Source organism: Aotus nancymaae, unplaced genomic scaffold (genome assembly GCF_030222135.1).
Source record: "Aotus nancymaae isolate 86718 unplaced genomic scaffold, 86718_ANA_hifiasm-v0.15.2.pri h1tg000002l, whole genome shotgun sequence".
Lineage (NCBI taxonomy): Eukaryota > Metazoa > Chordata > Mammalia > Primates > Aotidae > Aotus > Aotus nancymaae.
In genome coordinates this window covers 52,204,391-52,220,851 of record NW_026988413.1, presented here as the reverse complement: position 1 = coordinate 52,220,851, position 16,461 = coordinate 52,204,391, and the positions used below count along the sequence as shown (strand labels likewise).

Sequence of the window (16,461 nt, the reverse complement as noted above, 5' to 3'; positions counted from 1 at the left end):
GAGAACCCGCAGAGGAGGTGATGGCTGAGGGCTGGAGCAGATGCATTCTTTGCCACCTTCCCCACGAGCCCCATCTGTGAGGAGGGGAGGCAGGTTAATGGGGTTGCAAAGGGAGAAATAATAAGAACTCCCCAGGGGCAGAACTTGTAAACCATCTGGTTTGGACCACATCTTCAAAAATACAGCAACTGACTTTAGCAGAGAGAAAACATGACCCTCTCTGGCTTGGGATGCACCCAGAGGTCAGCCTGGAACTCTCTGGTTCTCCTTTTAGGTTTGAAAGAGGAACATATCGGGCTCCATCCCCAGGCAGACAGCATGATCTGTGTGACGATCTGGTTTTTTTAGTCAGTCAACTTTATTTCAAACAGCATTTCTTGGATGAAGGTGAAGATGGGTCTGCTAGAGCCTCACTCTAAAAGGAGGAGTGGGGGCAGGGTGGCAGCCCTGACTTGGCACAGGCAGTCAATGAGAGTCAGCCTCATCCTTCAGCCATCCACAATTTGAAAGGATTTGCTCAGTTTCAAACTAAGTGCTGATGTGGAGGGCTTTCATGGTTCCCCTGAGCTTCTGAGCCTCCTTTTCCCATAAATCAGTGCTAGCACTAACGATAACTTCTTTAATTCAGGATTAACAAAATTAAATCCTCAAACAGACTCAAGTGTTCTGAGTTTGAGTGTGAAATAGAAATGTAAAACGTAGAGACAGGCTTTCTATCTTTACTATTTGTTAAACTCCTGCAATTAACACAACCAAAGCGAATCCTGTGTCTGTTCTTGAGACTGTCTCCCCATTTTATCCCTGGGTGGTGACAAATGTCGGAAAGCTTTATAGACTCAGGATGCGAGCTCCAGGAGTCTGCTATTATTGACGTTGATTATTTTATTATAAAAGCACCTGACAGGCTGACAGGGTGGCTCACGCCTGTAATCCCGGCACTTTGAGAAGCCAAGGCAGGTGGATCCCCTAAAGTCAGGAGTTCGAGACCAGCCTGACCAACATGGTGAAGTCCCATCTCTACTAAAAATACAAAAAATTAGCCAGGTGCGGTGGCAGGGGTGCCTGCAGTCCCAGCTACTCAGGAGGCTGAGGCAGGAGAATCATTTGAACCTGGGAGGCAGAGGTTGTGGTGAGCCGAGATCGCACCACTGCAGCCTGGGCAACAAGAGCAAAACAAAAAACCCAGCAGCTGTGTCAAAACAAAAAACCCAGCAGCTGACAAATTTACTGTTTTCCCATGCACAGAGCTTTCTATGTGTGCAGAGCACTTTATTTTAGAGTTGGGTAGGGAGGTCTTTCTCCGCTCCTGCCTGTTTCTTTTGTATTTACTCAGTCCTTTTCCACCTGATACCCGGCAGTGTCATGCACACTTTAGGCAGTTACTGAAAACTCATTCATAGCGAAGCCATCCATGGCTTCTCAGCATTTACACCTTTCCCCCTGAGTGTGGCTGCTGGCCCAAGCTCTGGAGGTCAGGTGTTTCGGGGAAGAAGGGCATGGGAATGCAGGTGGCGGCAGAGCTTTACTCTGTCAGGCTGGCTGCATGGCTCCTGGCTTCACTGTGCTTTGCATAACTCTTAACTGTGGTCTATGTTGAATGATATTTTATATATACCTGTATCTTGGATTCAAAAATCAAATAGATGAAAGATTTTATCTCCTGCCAGGCTCAATGTCAGGCTAACCAGCAGAGAATATTTCACCTGAGGAGCTGTGCCAATAGCCTGACCAGTCCCCTTCTCGGGGATCTGGGTTCTTGGAGCACCCAGTGTGGACTAGATGAGCCTTCAGAGCAGAGTTTCTTACACAGCAGCACTGATGGCATTGAGCCAGGCACCCCTTTGTAGAGGGGCTGTCCTGTGCACTAGGGGATGTGTAGCAGCATCATCTCCGGCTTCTATCCCCTAAACATCAAAGCAGCTCTCTCCCTCGTTGTGAAAATCAAACGTGTTCAGATGCCACCCCTGCCCCCGAGCTGAGAACCACTGCCTGAGAAGGAAAAAGGGGTGATGGGAAGAAGGGGCTTTTCCTCCCTAGGTATCCTCTCTCTGTCCTGTGGGAGGCTGGGAGGCTGTGGTTGCCACCTCTGGCATCACCTTATAATCATCCTTCTGAAACCTTAAAGCCTGTAGAGATCCACTGGGCATCTTGTGAAAACGCCAGTCCTGGTTTGGAGGGCTGGGGTGGGCGGGCCTGAGGTCTGCATGTCTAACCAGCTCCCTGACGATGCTTTTTCTAGGAGCGTGCTTGGAGTAGCGCATAGCCATGTGAGTAGCACAGGCCTCTTAGTGAGCTCTTTGTTGGAAGTTAATAGAACCCACTCAATGACCAAAGCAAAAACACACCTCATTAGCAACAGGGGCGCTCACAGAAGGGACTGAGGAACTGGCCCGCCTGGGGGGCTGCGGCCACCTTCTCCCCTCCTGGCTCTGGTTTTGCCTCCTGCCACCCCACCTCTTTGGTCCCATCCCACTTTGCCTATTCCTGGACTCACCAGTGACAGCGTCACAGACTCCCTGAGAAGGAGGTGTACCCAGTAAGGGAAGGATGAATGGGCCTGTTTCAGTGGGGCACTGGAGTGACCTTAGGCTGAACATGATTACTCTCCCCCAGCAATGGGAGAGTAATCTTCTGTGTGTCTTCCACCCACAGAAGACCACCTTGTGAATGGATGTGGGGGGACCTTGGATCCAGGGAGGAGCCCTTGTAGGGAGGGTCAGGGCGAGGACCTGGTTCCCGCCTTTCTGTGTCTGCCCCTGACTCTAGCGATTGGTTCCCTGCCATCTCTCCTTCCTCTGGCCCTACCTACGTTATCGGGATGGTGAGATAGCACAGCAGAAACATGCTGAGCTTACGAAAGATCTCAGAGGTACTATACCCCTCTCAAACACGATCCACATGGGAACACCTCCATTTGGGAAACTGGGAGATTAGAGGTGACTGTTTGCCCCACCGAAATGATTTTCCTCAGCAGAAGAACTTCCTGCAGAGTTATTTTAAACAATAAGCCTCCTTTAGAGCATTCAAAATTATTCAATATATAGTTAGTTAAAACTCCCAACCTATCAGTCTCATTACTGACCTATTCCAAAGGTATTGGTGGAGGTCTGAGGAAGATGGGTAAGTTGGTGATTTGGGGTTATCTTGCAAGAAGGACAGTTATGGGGCCTGGTCTTCTGCCAGGGGACCTAGTTCTCAGGTCAGAGAGCTGACCTCATGATTAATGCCCGCAAGTTCTGTGCATAAATTCTGTATCCTCAGGCAAAAAAAAAAAAAAAAAAAGAAAGAAAGAAAGAAAGAAAAAGACAAGGAATTAAAAAAAAGTGAGCAAAGGTGTGAGAATAGAGAGGCTTTACAGCATTTCTGGCTTCTGGTGGCAGCCGTGGGATGGGAGTCAGGAACAAGGGAGGGAGCCCGCAGCTCCGGACATGACCCTGGCATGTAACTCTGGACACAGTGATTTCTAAAAGAATTCAGGGAAATCTGCACAAAAAGTGGGAAAATGAGAAAAGAGAACCGGATAGGCCAACTCTCCTTATTTCAAAATACGTTAATGCCAAGGCTGATCTGAAATGACATCAGGCAGATGTGCGTAGAGTCGGAGACTGTGGTGGCCCATGTAAATTGTTGCAACGGCAGTGCAGTACTTTCTTTGTATCCACAGGGATGTGATCTTTGGGAATACAAAAGCCAGCCACGTTCCTTCCCGCTGCTGTGCTCTCTCGCTGAGCATGTTGATGCAACTTGAACAGCTCTGCACTATATTTAGGACTAACCAAAATACCCATCGCCTAGACGCTACCTTCCTGTGCCCCTGAAAATTAGCTGTGTCTGCTGTATCTCTGTTACAGCCCGACACGAGTGTACACGATCCTGGAGGAACTGAGTCCCGGAACCATCGTGGCCAATATCACAGCGGAGGATCCTGATGAGAAAGGTCTTCCCAGCCACCTCCTCTACAGCATTACCACCGTTAGCAAATATTTCATGATAAATCAGTGTAAGCCACTCTCCTCCATCCTTAAGTGCACCCTCTAATTCAGCCATTTGGATGGTTTTACAATGCAGCCATCCCTCGATACCCATGAGGATTGGTTCCAGCACGCACTGTGGATACCAAAATCCACGTATGCCCAAGTCTTTCTCTGAAATGGCATAGTATTTGCATATAACCTATGCGTGTCCCCCATATACTTTATATTATCTCTAGATTACTTATGCTGCCCGATACAATGTAAATGCTATGTGGAGAGTTGTTATATTGTATTGCTTAGGTAATAATGATGAGAAAAAAAATGTTTGTATATGTTTAGTACAGATGCAATCATCCATTTATTTTTGCTGAATATTTTTAATCCTCAGTTGGTTGAATCTGAGGATGCAGAACCCATGGATACAGAGGGCTGATTGTATTTTTCTTATCTTCTGGTCTGGGCATGCCTTTCTGTCTGGGGTCATCATTGGTTACCAAGGTAATAGATGTATGAGAAGCAGCTGGCGTGGGAGTTGGGGAAACGAAACAGGGTTGACAACTATGTCCCCCTTCACCTTTGTGGGAGCTGGGGGGGGGTGAAGATATTTATTTTCTTACCCATTTTTAGGTTTATGACTGAGACCTCTATACAAAAGACAGATTAACAATAGAAAAGCATACAAATTTATTTAATGTAAGTTTTGTGTTACACCAGAGCCTTCAGAAATGAAGACTCAAAGAAACAGGGAAACCCGTGTGTTTTTATGCTCAGTTTGATGAAGTGAGTAATTATGGAGAAGTATGATTGCAGGACAGAAGGGTATGATCTAATGATAATAAACCTGGGAGAGTTTAGCAAGGCCCATTTGTTCAGACTCTTCCTGGCATCTCTGTCTTCCCGAATAGGACGTGCCTTTCCTCCAGGTATAGGTAGGATACCTCTGGAATGAAGGTCTTATGACAGCTTCAAGGAAAGCCAGAGAGCTCTTTTATGGTCTGCTTTGGGAAGAAGGGCAGGAGAAGGTCAGAGAGACCTTCCTACTTCTGCTGTTTTCTCAAATGCAAGGTGCCATATTTTAGGGTAATGTGTCCTGAATCCCATCACCTTTTTCTCAAAGGCAGGTGTGTAAGGATGGATGGGTTACTTATCCTGAGAGTACCCTTTAGTCTTCTGAAGAGAGGAGCTATCTCAGCACTGTCCAATAGGAATAGAATGAAGTCACTTATATAATTTCAAAGTCTCTAGCAGTCACATTTTTAAAAAGTAAAAAGAAATAGGAGAAATTCATTTCAATGAGGCATTTTTATTTAATTCAACATGTATAAAATAATCATTTCAACGTGATCAATACTTAAAAGTTATTCATGGCCAGGCATAGTGGCTCATGTCTGTAATCCCAGCACTTTGAGAGGCTGAGGCCAGAGGATTGCTTGAGCCCGGGAGTTGGAGATCAGCCTGGGCAACGTAGTGAAACCCTGTCTCTACTAAAAATTTAAAAATTAGCTGAGTGTGGTGACCCACACCTATAGTCCCAGCTACTCAGGAAGTTGAGGCAGGAGCCCAGCTCCTCTTGACTGGAGTTTAAGGCTGCAGTGAGCTATGGTCATTCCACTCTACTCCAGCCTGAGTGACAAAGCAAGACCCTGTCTCAAAAAAAAAAAAAAAAAAAAGGGTATTCATGAAGTGTTTCGTATCATTTTCTTTGGTACCAAGTCTTGGAAGATTGTTGTATGTTTATACTTATAGTACATCTCAATTTGGATTAGCACCATTTAATCACTCAATAACTCTCTTGTGACTAGTGGTAACTGTATGGGAAAGTGTCATTCTAGATCAATCTGCCAGACTGCTGGGAGTTATTTTCCCATCCCTGAAGGGGAGGAATTCCCCTTCTCTGCACTTTTATAACCATCTTTTACTGGGCCTTAGTACATACCAGGCATTATGCTGAGCGATTATTCACATGTATCTCATCTCAAGTACTCAAGATGGTAACTCAATGAACTATTGTCATTCACAGTTTACAGATGAGGAAACTGAGGCCTAGGGAGAGCCTCAGGCAGGTTAAACAACTTGCTCAAAGTCTCACAGCTTGTAGGTCGTGAAGCAGAAGTACCAACCGCCCGATTCCTCAGGCCTGTCCTCTTAACCACTACCAGACTGTCCCACCCCTATAAGTCCTAATTGCATCACCAAAAAGGACTTCAGCCTTGGACAATTCCAGAAAAAACAATGTGCTACTGCCTCCTTAGGCTTTTGGGCAAAGGATACCTATTCCCAGGAGATGCAGGCAAAGGCAATAATTGAGCACTGCCTCTGAAAACGTCCTAATGCCCTGTCAGCTGAGAGTGTAGGGACAACCATGGTTGAGAACGCTGTCTACTCTAGTGTTAAAAATTCAACTTTTAACAAATAGAGAGAGTTTGGGTTTTTTAAAATTTTTTGAGCATATTTATTAAGATTCTTCGGTTGCAGGTAACAGAAACTAAGGCAAACCATGCTCACCAAAAGGGAAGAAAAAGGCAGGGACATCTATCAACGGAATTCCGGGCATCTCCTAAGAAAATGTCGAAAGATGGGGGCACAGGAAGGATGTGACCCAGCGCTGCTCTAGGGACCTCAGCTCTGCAGCTCCACTGTTAGCCTGGCTGAGCCTCCAATGTGTCTTTCAGTTAGAAATTCTTCAATAAGAGAGCCCTGTGGGTCAAGCTGGAGTCAGCTATCTACCAGTCCAGTCTACTATGGGCAAGGGCTGCCCCCAGGGACCCAACTCTGAAGTGCAGTGTGAGAATTCCTAGAAGGGTCAGGCCAGATACCCCAATAAATGCCTAACACAGGAACTTCATGGGTTTTCAAAAATGTACTTGTAAAGAGATTATGCTCTGCGTAAGCTCTTCCTCCTATTAGCAAGGTCTTTTCCAGGCTTCTCCAAGTTTCTGTATTTTTCATTTCTCTTCCAGGGGTCACATTCTAACCTTTGCTTTCTTAGTGACTGGTGCAATCCAAGTGGCCCAGAGGATCGACCGAGATGCAGGTGAATTGAGACAAAATCCCGCCATTTCCCTGGAAGTTCTGGTGAAGGACAGACCATATGGGGGTCAGGAGAATCGCATCCAGATAACCTTCACTGTGGAAGACATCAACGACAATCCTGCCACATGCCAAAGGTTCACCTTCAGGTATGCACATGTTGAAACTTATGCTGGGTGTTCCACCTCTGGTGGCCTTCCGCCCTTCGGCTTCTCTGGTATATTCTCAGGAGGACCTGAAGAAGCGCAGGCATTTGGAGAAACAGCTCACTAGAATAAATTGATTTGAACTGTTCACTTTTGTCCACAGGTTTCCTTGTCATCGTCCCTTCCTCCTCCCTCTCTTTCATTTTCCTTCTTCTTCATTATCTCCCTTGTTCACTTTCTTACTCTTAAGAATTGTTTTTTATTTTGCTCCCTTCTATATCCTGCTCATCTCTGTTGGTGAAAAGGACCACGGGGACTTGTTAGGCCCTCTCTGGACTGTGCCTGCTCTTTATTTATTGCCACGGGTGGCAAGATGGGGGTGTTAGTTAGCTGTTATAATAGATGCTTGAGCCTTAGGATCAGTAAATAGGAACTCCCAGAGAAACACACCACCAGCCAGATGAATAAATCAAACCAAGTGCTTATGTAAAACCAAACAAAGCATTGAATTCGCCTTACACAGCTTAATTGAATATAAACACAAGGCATCTGAAAGAGAAAAAAATGCAGATACAAGTGGGTTACAAGTGATTTTGTATCTTTTGACTCATTCTTTTTGCTATTATTTTAAAATACAATCCCTTGTGATTCTGGGTTAATATGCTTTTTGAAAACAAGATTGTCTTTCTACTGTTTTGTCAAATAGCCACATGATTAGTACTTTCCCACATTAGCCTCATCTCTGAGGTTTTGTCCCAGCCAGTCTCTGGTGGCTTGAGAGGCTGAAGAGAGCTCTTTGCGAGGAACTGGGGCTGTGGGAAGCAACTCCACAGTAGCCCTTGCTAAGAGATGGCCCTGTATCTGGAGCAAGGCTGAAGACCAGGGTGGGTCTCAGGTCAGATGTCCCCATGGGGAGAGTCTCCCGAGTTTATCTTTGACTGGTTTTGTAAGTTTTCTCCAGGTGACTCTGAACATAAACCCAATACATGCAGAGGACAAAGGATCCCAGATGAGGATTGCCTAGGAGGAACAGTATAAATAGAAATTCCTTTGTTTTACTCATGGATGTCTCCATGTTGTCCCAAACGCCATGCCCAGCATAATGCTAGAGGATCCATGTGGCCTCGAGTCTGATATCAAAACGATTAAACTCTGTTCTAGACACACCCCTGACTTGTCCCTTCAGTTCCAGTCTCCACCCTGCTCTGTGCTCCAAGATGCTGACCTGGATGGATACCGTATTAGTCCATTTTCATGCTGCTGATAAAGACATACCTAATACTGGGCAATTTACAAAAGAAAGAGGTTTAATTGGACTTACAGTTCCATATGGCTGGGAAGCCTCACAATCATGACAGAAGACAAGGAGCAAGTCATGTCTTACATAGATGGCAGCAGGCAAAGAGAAAGAGCTTGTGTAGGGACGCTCCCCCGAAAGAGCTATTAGATCTCATGAGACGTGTTCATGATCATGAGAACAGCACGGGAAACACTTGCCCTCATGATTCAATTACCTCCTACCAGGTCCCTCCTACGACATGTAGGAATTCAAGATGAGACTTTGGTGGGGACACAGCCAAACCATATCATTCTGCCCCAATCCGTCCCAAAGCTCATGTTCTAACATTTCAAAACCAATCACGTCTTCCCAGCAGTCACCCAAAGTCTTAACTAACTTCAGCATTAACTCAAAATTCCACAGTCCAAAGTCTCATCAGAGACAAGGCAAGTCCCTTCTGCCTATGAGCCTGTAAAATCAAAAGCAAGTCAGTTACTTTCTAGATACAATGGGGGTGTAGGCTTTGGGCAAATGCAGCTGTTCCAAGTGGGAGAAATTGGCCAAAATGAAGGGGCTACAAGCCCCATGCAAATTTGAAATCTAGCAGGGAGTCAAATCTTAAAGCTCCAAAATGATCTCCTTTGACTGCATGACTCACATCCAGGTCATGCTGATGCAAGAGGTGGGTTCCCATGGTCTTGGGTAGCTCCACCCCTGTGGCTTTGCAGGGTACAGCTTCCCTCCTGGCTGCTTTCATGAGCTAGCATTGAGTGTCTGTGGCTTTTCCAGGTGCATGGTGCAAGCTGTCAGTGGATCTACCATTCTGGTGTCTGGAGGACAGTGGCCCTCTTCTCACAGCTCCACTAAGTAGTGCCCCAGTAGGGACTCTGTGTGTGGACTCCAACCCCACATTTCCCTTCTGCACTACCCTAGCAGAGGTTCTCCATGAGTGCCACCCACCCCACTCCGCTACAACAAACTTCTGTCTGGGCATCCAGGCATTTCCATACAACCTATTCTATGCAGAGGTTCCCAAATCTCAATTCTTGACTTCTGTGCAGTCTCAGCACCATGCGGAAGCTGGCAAGGTGTTGCGTCTACCCTCTGAAGCAACAGCCTGAACTATACCTTCACCCCTTTTAGTCACTGACGGCTAGAGTGGCTGGGATAGAGGACACCAAGTACCTAAACTGCACATTTTCCTGTCTTCTTCTGTACACAACAGAGGGACCCTGGGCCCAGGCCATAAAACCATTTTTTACCCCTAAACCTCTGGGCCTGTGATGGGAGGGGCTGCCACAGAGGTCTCTGACATGCCCTGGAGACATTTTCCCCATTGTCTTGGTGATAATATTCAGCTCATTGTTGCTTATGCAAATTTCTGCAGCTGGCTTGAATTTCTCCTCAGAAAATGGAATTTTCCTTTCTATTGCATTGTCTGGCTGCAAAATTTCCAAACTTTTAAACTCTGCTTCCTTCATAAAACTGAATGTCTTTAATAGCACCCAAGTCACCGCATGAATGCTTTGCTGCTTAGAAATTTCTTCCACCAGATACCCTAAGTCATCTCTCTCAAGTTCAGAGTTCCACCAATCTCTAGGGCAGAGGCAAAATGCCACCAGTCTCTTTGCTAAAACATAACAAGGGCCACCTTTGCTCCAGTCCCAACAAGTTCCTCATCTTCATCTGAGACCACCTCAGCCTAGATTTCATTGTTCATATCATTATCAGCATTTTTGTCAAAGCCATTCAACATGTCTCTAGGGAGTTCTAAACCTTCCCACATTTTCCTGTCTTCTTCTGAGCCCTCCAAACTGTTCCAATCCCTGCCTGTTACCCATTTCTAAAGTCACTTCTACATTTTCAGGTATCTACAGCAGTGGTCCTCTCTACTGGTACCAATTTACTGGATTAGTCTGTTTTCATACCGCTGATACAGACATACCTGAGACTGGGCAATTTGCAAAAGAAAGAGATTTAATGGACTTACAGTTCCACATGGCTGGGGAAGCTTCATAATCATGGCAGAAGGCAAGGAGGAGCAAGTCATGTCTTACATAGATGGCAGCAGGCAAAGAGAGAGAGAGCTTGTGCAGGGAAACTCTCCCTTATGAAGCCATCAGATCTGGTGAGACTTATTCACTATCATGAGAACAGCACAAGAAAGACTTGCCCCCATGATTCAGTTTCCTCCCACTGGGTCCCTTTTATAACATGTGGGAATTCAAGATAAGAGTTGGGTGGGGACACAGCCAAACTATATCAGACACCAACAAGCTCCCTTGCCTTCTAGCTTCTGGTTGGCCAATGGGGAATCCTGGAAGGGGGAAAGGGTAGGGCCAGGCTCTCTCCTTGTGAGCTGGATGCACTCCTCCCCTGCCTGAAGGTCTCCATTCCCATAGGCAGCTCTCTGTCCCTGGAAGCAGGACCTGTTCCCTCCACTGATTCCCCTGGGCCTAGAGGTGGTAAGCATGCTTTACTCTCAAGCTCTGAGATATTGCATTGTCCCTTGAGATTTCCATATACCCTGTGAGTGAGCACCTTTTTCTTAGTCCCTTTACTGACCCCTCCTAGAATGATCCTAATTCACCAGCTGCTTCCTGCTGACACCCCGATAACGTCAGTCACAATCTTGAGCACGTGCTAGGTTCCTATCCCAACCTGAGCCCTACAGTCCATTAGATGGCTGGGGACAGCTGCATGGGTAGTTAGGATTGTAACTTCCACACCTTTACATGCATAAATTGAACCCACCCTCTGCTGAGAGATGTCTGGGCCCTGAGGATGGAGTAGAGATGATTTGTAGCATCACACTTACGCTTTCTTTGACATTTTAAATGTATGCTAGCACTCTTGGGCAGTTCCTGTACATCCTGGGAAGCTCCTGCCCTCTTCCATTCTCCTGCTCTTCCTTGTTCTTCTGCCCTAAGAGGTAAGGGGTAAAGATTAAGAAGTGAGAATGCCTGGAGAGGGGTGCGCTGTCTCAAACCTTCCTTGCCCACTTTTCCCTTCAGTGCATATCTGTTAAGTGTATATTTGGCTTCCTGCAGTCCAGAGTTCCCTGGGGTATGGAAAGACAGTTTGCAGACTGTGTTCCATATTAGCTGGTGAAACCACAATTCAAATATCCTAGACCGTCCAGGCAAGCCCAGAGTCCTGCTCTTGATAATCTTCCCTCCTGATTAGCCCTGAAGGCCAATGCGAAATCTGTAACTGGACTAATTGCATTTATTACTGAAGACAATCTAACCAGGGCTCAAGTTCCTTCTCTGGGCTCTTCTAGCAGGAGGAATTCTCAACCACACTGTGAATGCCAATTTGTGAGGCAGGGCAACAAAAGGGACCCTTCCTCTGCAGCCCCAGGGGCGAGGTCTAAAAGCCCAGCCCCACACCCCAAGTCTGCATAAGGACGGGTGCAGAGAGGGCCGAGAGGCCCTGACCTGCAGCACCCGCCATCCTCCCAGCCTTATACCTATTCCAGTCCTATTATGTCAAAGCAAGCACACAAGCAGGTCAAAACAGAACAAAGTGACAATAGCAGTGGTGCCGCCACGGGATCTGACGCTTGTTCCGGAATGTTTGTTCCTTCCTCGTAGGCTGTGGGCGTGGCCCTGCTGGGGAGTTCGTGAGAGCAGGTGGCAGAGCGGGTGGGGTCAGCGCAGCTGCTGGAGGTCGCTTGCCATATTCCCGCGGTGAAGAGGGCGGCCTGGAGGAGGCGGGCGCCTCCTGCTGCCCGTGCGGGCCCCTGCAGGCTCCCAGCCCTTCGCGCCGAGGCCCCCGTGGCTTTCCCAGGCTGATGATGAATGAGCCCAGAGCCCCAAGGAGGCATCCGAGGCACAGTGACAGCCCCCGTTCTGGTTGTAAATTGTTAGGCTCTTCGCTGAAAGTGCTTCGCAAGCTGTTTGTGAGCAAGAGGCGGAGCAGTTTGGCTGATTCGGAATGGGCTGGACACAGTCACCTTGCGTGGGAGAGAAACATGGTCTGATGGCTGGAAAGAGGGCAGCCTGCTTTTGAGGCAGGGATTGCTGAATGAGGGGAGTGGCTTTCCAAGTTAGGCGTGTAGGGGAAAAACACCAAGTGTCAGGGATGAATGAGAGAACAGGCCAAGCAGCCCTGGGGGGCCAAGTGAAGGGTTGGAGTTCCTGAAAGGCCTGGCTTCAGGACCTTGGATTCTTTAAATGATGCAATCTTCTGGCTTCTGCAGAGCTGAAATCAAGGCTTAGATCCCCAAACCATCTGTGAGTCTGGATACTTATCAATGGAAGTTCAAGTTTACAGGGACTCTTACACTGCAGAGGATCGTGTCTGGATACATCCACTTTCCTGGACAGGCCGGGAAACTGCTTGGAACCACTCTTTCTTCCCCTGTGCAGTGGCGACAAGAATACAAACCTCTCTGACACGAGGAAATTAGAGATAGTGTTTTTAAAGTGCTTGGTATGACACAGCATGAAGCTGGTGTTTAGTAAGTTGGTATCTATTCTAAGTCCCTATGAATAAAACCACATTGTGCAATCAAGGCAGGAATGCTCAGACTCCAATCCTGCTGAAATACGGAGGTGATCTTTGCCAATGAGGCATCGTGGAGACTCCATTCTGCCTGTTTTCACTCCAGCCAGCAAACCTGTTATCCTCAGTGGCCCATGACCATCCTTGCTGTCAGACTTTGCACCGTCTGCGCTGAGCCCAGAGCCCATTTTATCTGCCATGAAAAGAGGATGTGGAACATAGAAGGAGGCAGAGTTTGGTTGCAGGGAGAAGTGTATGCTCCAAGAACCAGATGCTAAGATGGCATTAAATGTGTAAGGCTATTATTAGGGGAGATGCCTGTGGCAGAAAATGGGGAGAGAGATGGACAAGGCTGGGCAAGTCATCAGATCATGATGCAAGACTGACCTGGGTGAAAGAAAAGAGGGAGGAAAGGTAGATGGACATGTTCTAGGCTGCCATGCCATCTAAGGAGTGTTCAGCTAGGCCACTGGGGGTCCTGGAGCCAGTGTCAGCTAACATAGGACAGGAATAAACCTTAGTATTTTTGCCATGACCAGTTGTTGGTACGTGGCCTCACCGCAAACACAGTGGTGGATTTCAGAGCCCAGCAGCTGAAGCCGATGGTCAGTTATGTGCTCATGGTGGGAGGTCTTCCAGGCACACTCTCATGACAGCCACGATATATTTTTGTAAGAAATTATACCAAGGCAAAATGTGATTGAGATAGGTAGCCAAAACAAACAGAAAAAAAAGCCACAAATTCCTCCCTGCCTGCTCTGTATGCATGCTCCTTTGCAATGTGATTTTGCTATTCCCTCCAGCAAGAGTTGGGTCTTGGTGGGCGCGGTGCCTCACGCCTGTAATCCTAGCACTTTGGGTGGCTGAGGCGGGCACATCGCCTGAGATCAGGAGTCGAGACCAGCCTGACCAACATGGAGAAACCCCATTTCTACTAAAAATTTAAAATGAGCCGGGTGTGGTGGCAAATGCCTGTAATCCCAGCTACTTGGGAGTCTGAGGCAGGAAAGTCACTTGAAAACAGGAGGCAGAGGTTGCGGTGAGCTGAAATTGCACCATTGCACTCCAGCCTGGGCAGCAACAGCAAAACTCCATCTCAAAAGAAGAGATGGGTCTCCTTGAATCTGAGCTTGACCATCTGAATTGCTTTGACCACTGGAGCATTCACAAACATGGTACAACAGAGGCTGGAAAGATGCATGTGCATTGGAACTTGCCCTCTCTTGTTACTTTTGGAAGCCAGAGACCTCCATGCAATGAGCCTAGACTGGCCTTCTAGAAGACAAGAACAAGAAGAAGCAGAAACCAAGCACCTTCTCACCACTAGGCGTGTGAGCGAGTCCATCCTAGACCACCAAGCCCCAGCCAAGCTGTCAGTGATCACAGAGACCAGCTGAGCTACACTAAAACCAGAAGGACTGTGGGAAAACCTATAGTACCGTGAGAAATAATAAATGCTTGTTGTTTTAATTCACTCAGTTTGGGGATGGTGCGTTCTGTAGTAAAAACTAATTGATATAATTTATGTCCATTTTATAGATGAAGAAACTGAAACGTGGAGACGTGAGAAAGGCCTTCAATGAACTGAAACCTCAAGGTGTTCATTAGTCTTCCTCAGGACCTCCCACAAAAGCTGGGCTTCATTAGAAGGCTCTGAGTTTGGGGGTAGCTTTACTCATTTGTGTTATTTGCCTAAACCCTGGAGTCTACTGAGATTGAGACACCCAAATTTGACCATTAATAAACCTCTTTTGAATGAATAATATAAAGGTGTTAGGAGGCCCTTCTAGGCCATTGAAGCCACTAGAACACAAATCAAGGAATTCTCAATCTTCAAAGCATGGGAGACAAGGGGTACAGGGATTTGCCCTAGGCTAATTAGAAACTCCTTCAGGCAGGAGGTAAGATTTGTATTTTTCTTATATTCTTCTTCATGACTGTGCTAGTCTTACAAGTCTATTTTTCATTTGCTCAACCAATATTTATTGAGTATGCCAAGAAAAATGCAAAGATCCTTGCCCTCATAGAGTTTACTTTCTAGGAAATCGACAATAAACAGAATGGTGTATCAGATGATAATGTGTGTTAAGAATTAAAAATAAAGAGGGAACAGGAAAGGTAGCACCAGCCAGGGATCACTGCCATTCTAGATAGGGTAGCCTCACTGATAAGGTGACATTTGATTAGACAGATGAAAGAAAGTGAAAGTGGGAGCCACATGGGTATTTGTGGGGAGAGGATTCCACAGGAAGTGCAGCAACGCTGAGGCCAGAGCCTCTCGAAGAGTTCAGGGAGCACCAGGAGACCAGAGTGGCAGGAGGAGAGTGAACAAGGAGAAGAACTAGTGGGCAATGTTCAGAGAGGAAAAGGCGGGCACGTCACGAAGGGTTCTGATCAAAGGTGGGACTTCGTGTGAAATGAGGAGCCATTTGGGACTTAGGAGCAGAGGAGTGACATGATCTGACACTATGTTAACAGGATCCCTCTGGCTGCTGTGTTTAAAATAGCCCAAAAGGCAGCAAGGGTGGAATCAGAGAGACCAGTTAGGAGGTGACTGCCATGATCATGGACTCACTTTAAATTGCAGCGAAAGCAGAGAGGTCTAGCCCAGGACCCATGTGAGAAGAAACACTCGATCACCATGTGTTGGGGGAAATACTGAATTGTGTCTTTTCACCAGCATTATGGTGCCGGAAAGAACAGCCAACGGGACGTTGCTTCTTGACCTGAACAATTTCTGCTTTGATGATGACAGTGAGGCACCAAACAACAGATTCAACTTCACCACGCCATCTGGAGTGGGGAGCAGCGGCAGATTTTTACAGGATCCAGCTGGCTCTGGGAAAATTGTGGTCAGTTAATGGTCGTTGCATCATTAAAAGGGCATCGGGAATTGGTCCAACATGCATCACGCTTTTGCTGCCCCATAGAGAGAAATTTCCAAGGTAACCCCCTCTCAGAGCGACTGTAACTGACAGGCTTAATAGTGAGTCTGTGTTCTCCATTCGCTCTTTATTCTACCCTGTTCCAGGAATCGTTGGTTACACATAGTTGTGCCCAGGCTGCTAAGGACTGGATTCTTTCTCGGGTAGCACCCAGTTTGTGTGCCTGCTTAGTGTGCCTTCACAGACACGTCAGTGCCCTCTGTGCTCAGGCACTTTTGTTTATTTGAGTGCTCATTCCTGGCCCATAGAGGTGTGAGGTGAGAGAAAGCAGGGCCGGGTCTTGAGCGTGTCCGGATGAATTCCGCACTGTAGAACCAGTGGAGACCACAGGACAGGGAGACAGTGAGGACGTATAGAGAGCCCCCTCGCTGGCAACTCCAAGGGACAAACGCTGCATTGGAAGAAGGATGGGCATGAAAAGTGGATCCCAATGAGCTGAGTTAGACCTTTCCTTACAGAGCTTCTGCCGGAGGCTGGTGGGGAAGGAGAAGAGAAAAACGGAAGGGCTGGGAGATTGGCAGCCGCAGGGAGGGAAGCCAGCCGCCTGCTACCCTCCCCTCACTGTGCTTTCTCCACCT

At 47.2% G+C, this 16,461-nt stretch overlaps 1 protein-coding gene across 1 annotated transcript in view; it reads left to right on the top strand.

Moving 5' to 3' along the window:
- The window catches only part of CDHR3 (cadherin related family member 3), a 122,227-nt gene that overhangs the window by 82,057 nt on the left and 23,709 nt on the right, over nucleotides 1-16,461 (top strand). The window contains exons 7-9 of the mRNA XM_012456274.2: nucleotides 3,852-4,000; nucleotides 6,964-7,153; nucleotides 15,619-15,790. Coding sequence (XP_012311697.2) covers nucleotides 3,852-4,000; nucleotides 6,964-7,153; nucleotides 15,619-15,790 — 511 coding nt within the window. The remainder of the gene's footprint in view (nucleotides 1-3,851; nucleotides 4,001-6,963; nucleotides 7,154-15,618; nucleotides 15,791-16,461) is intronic.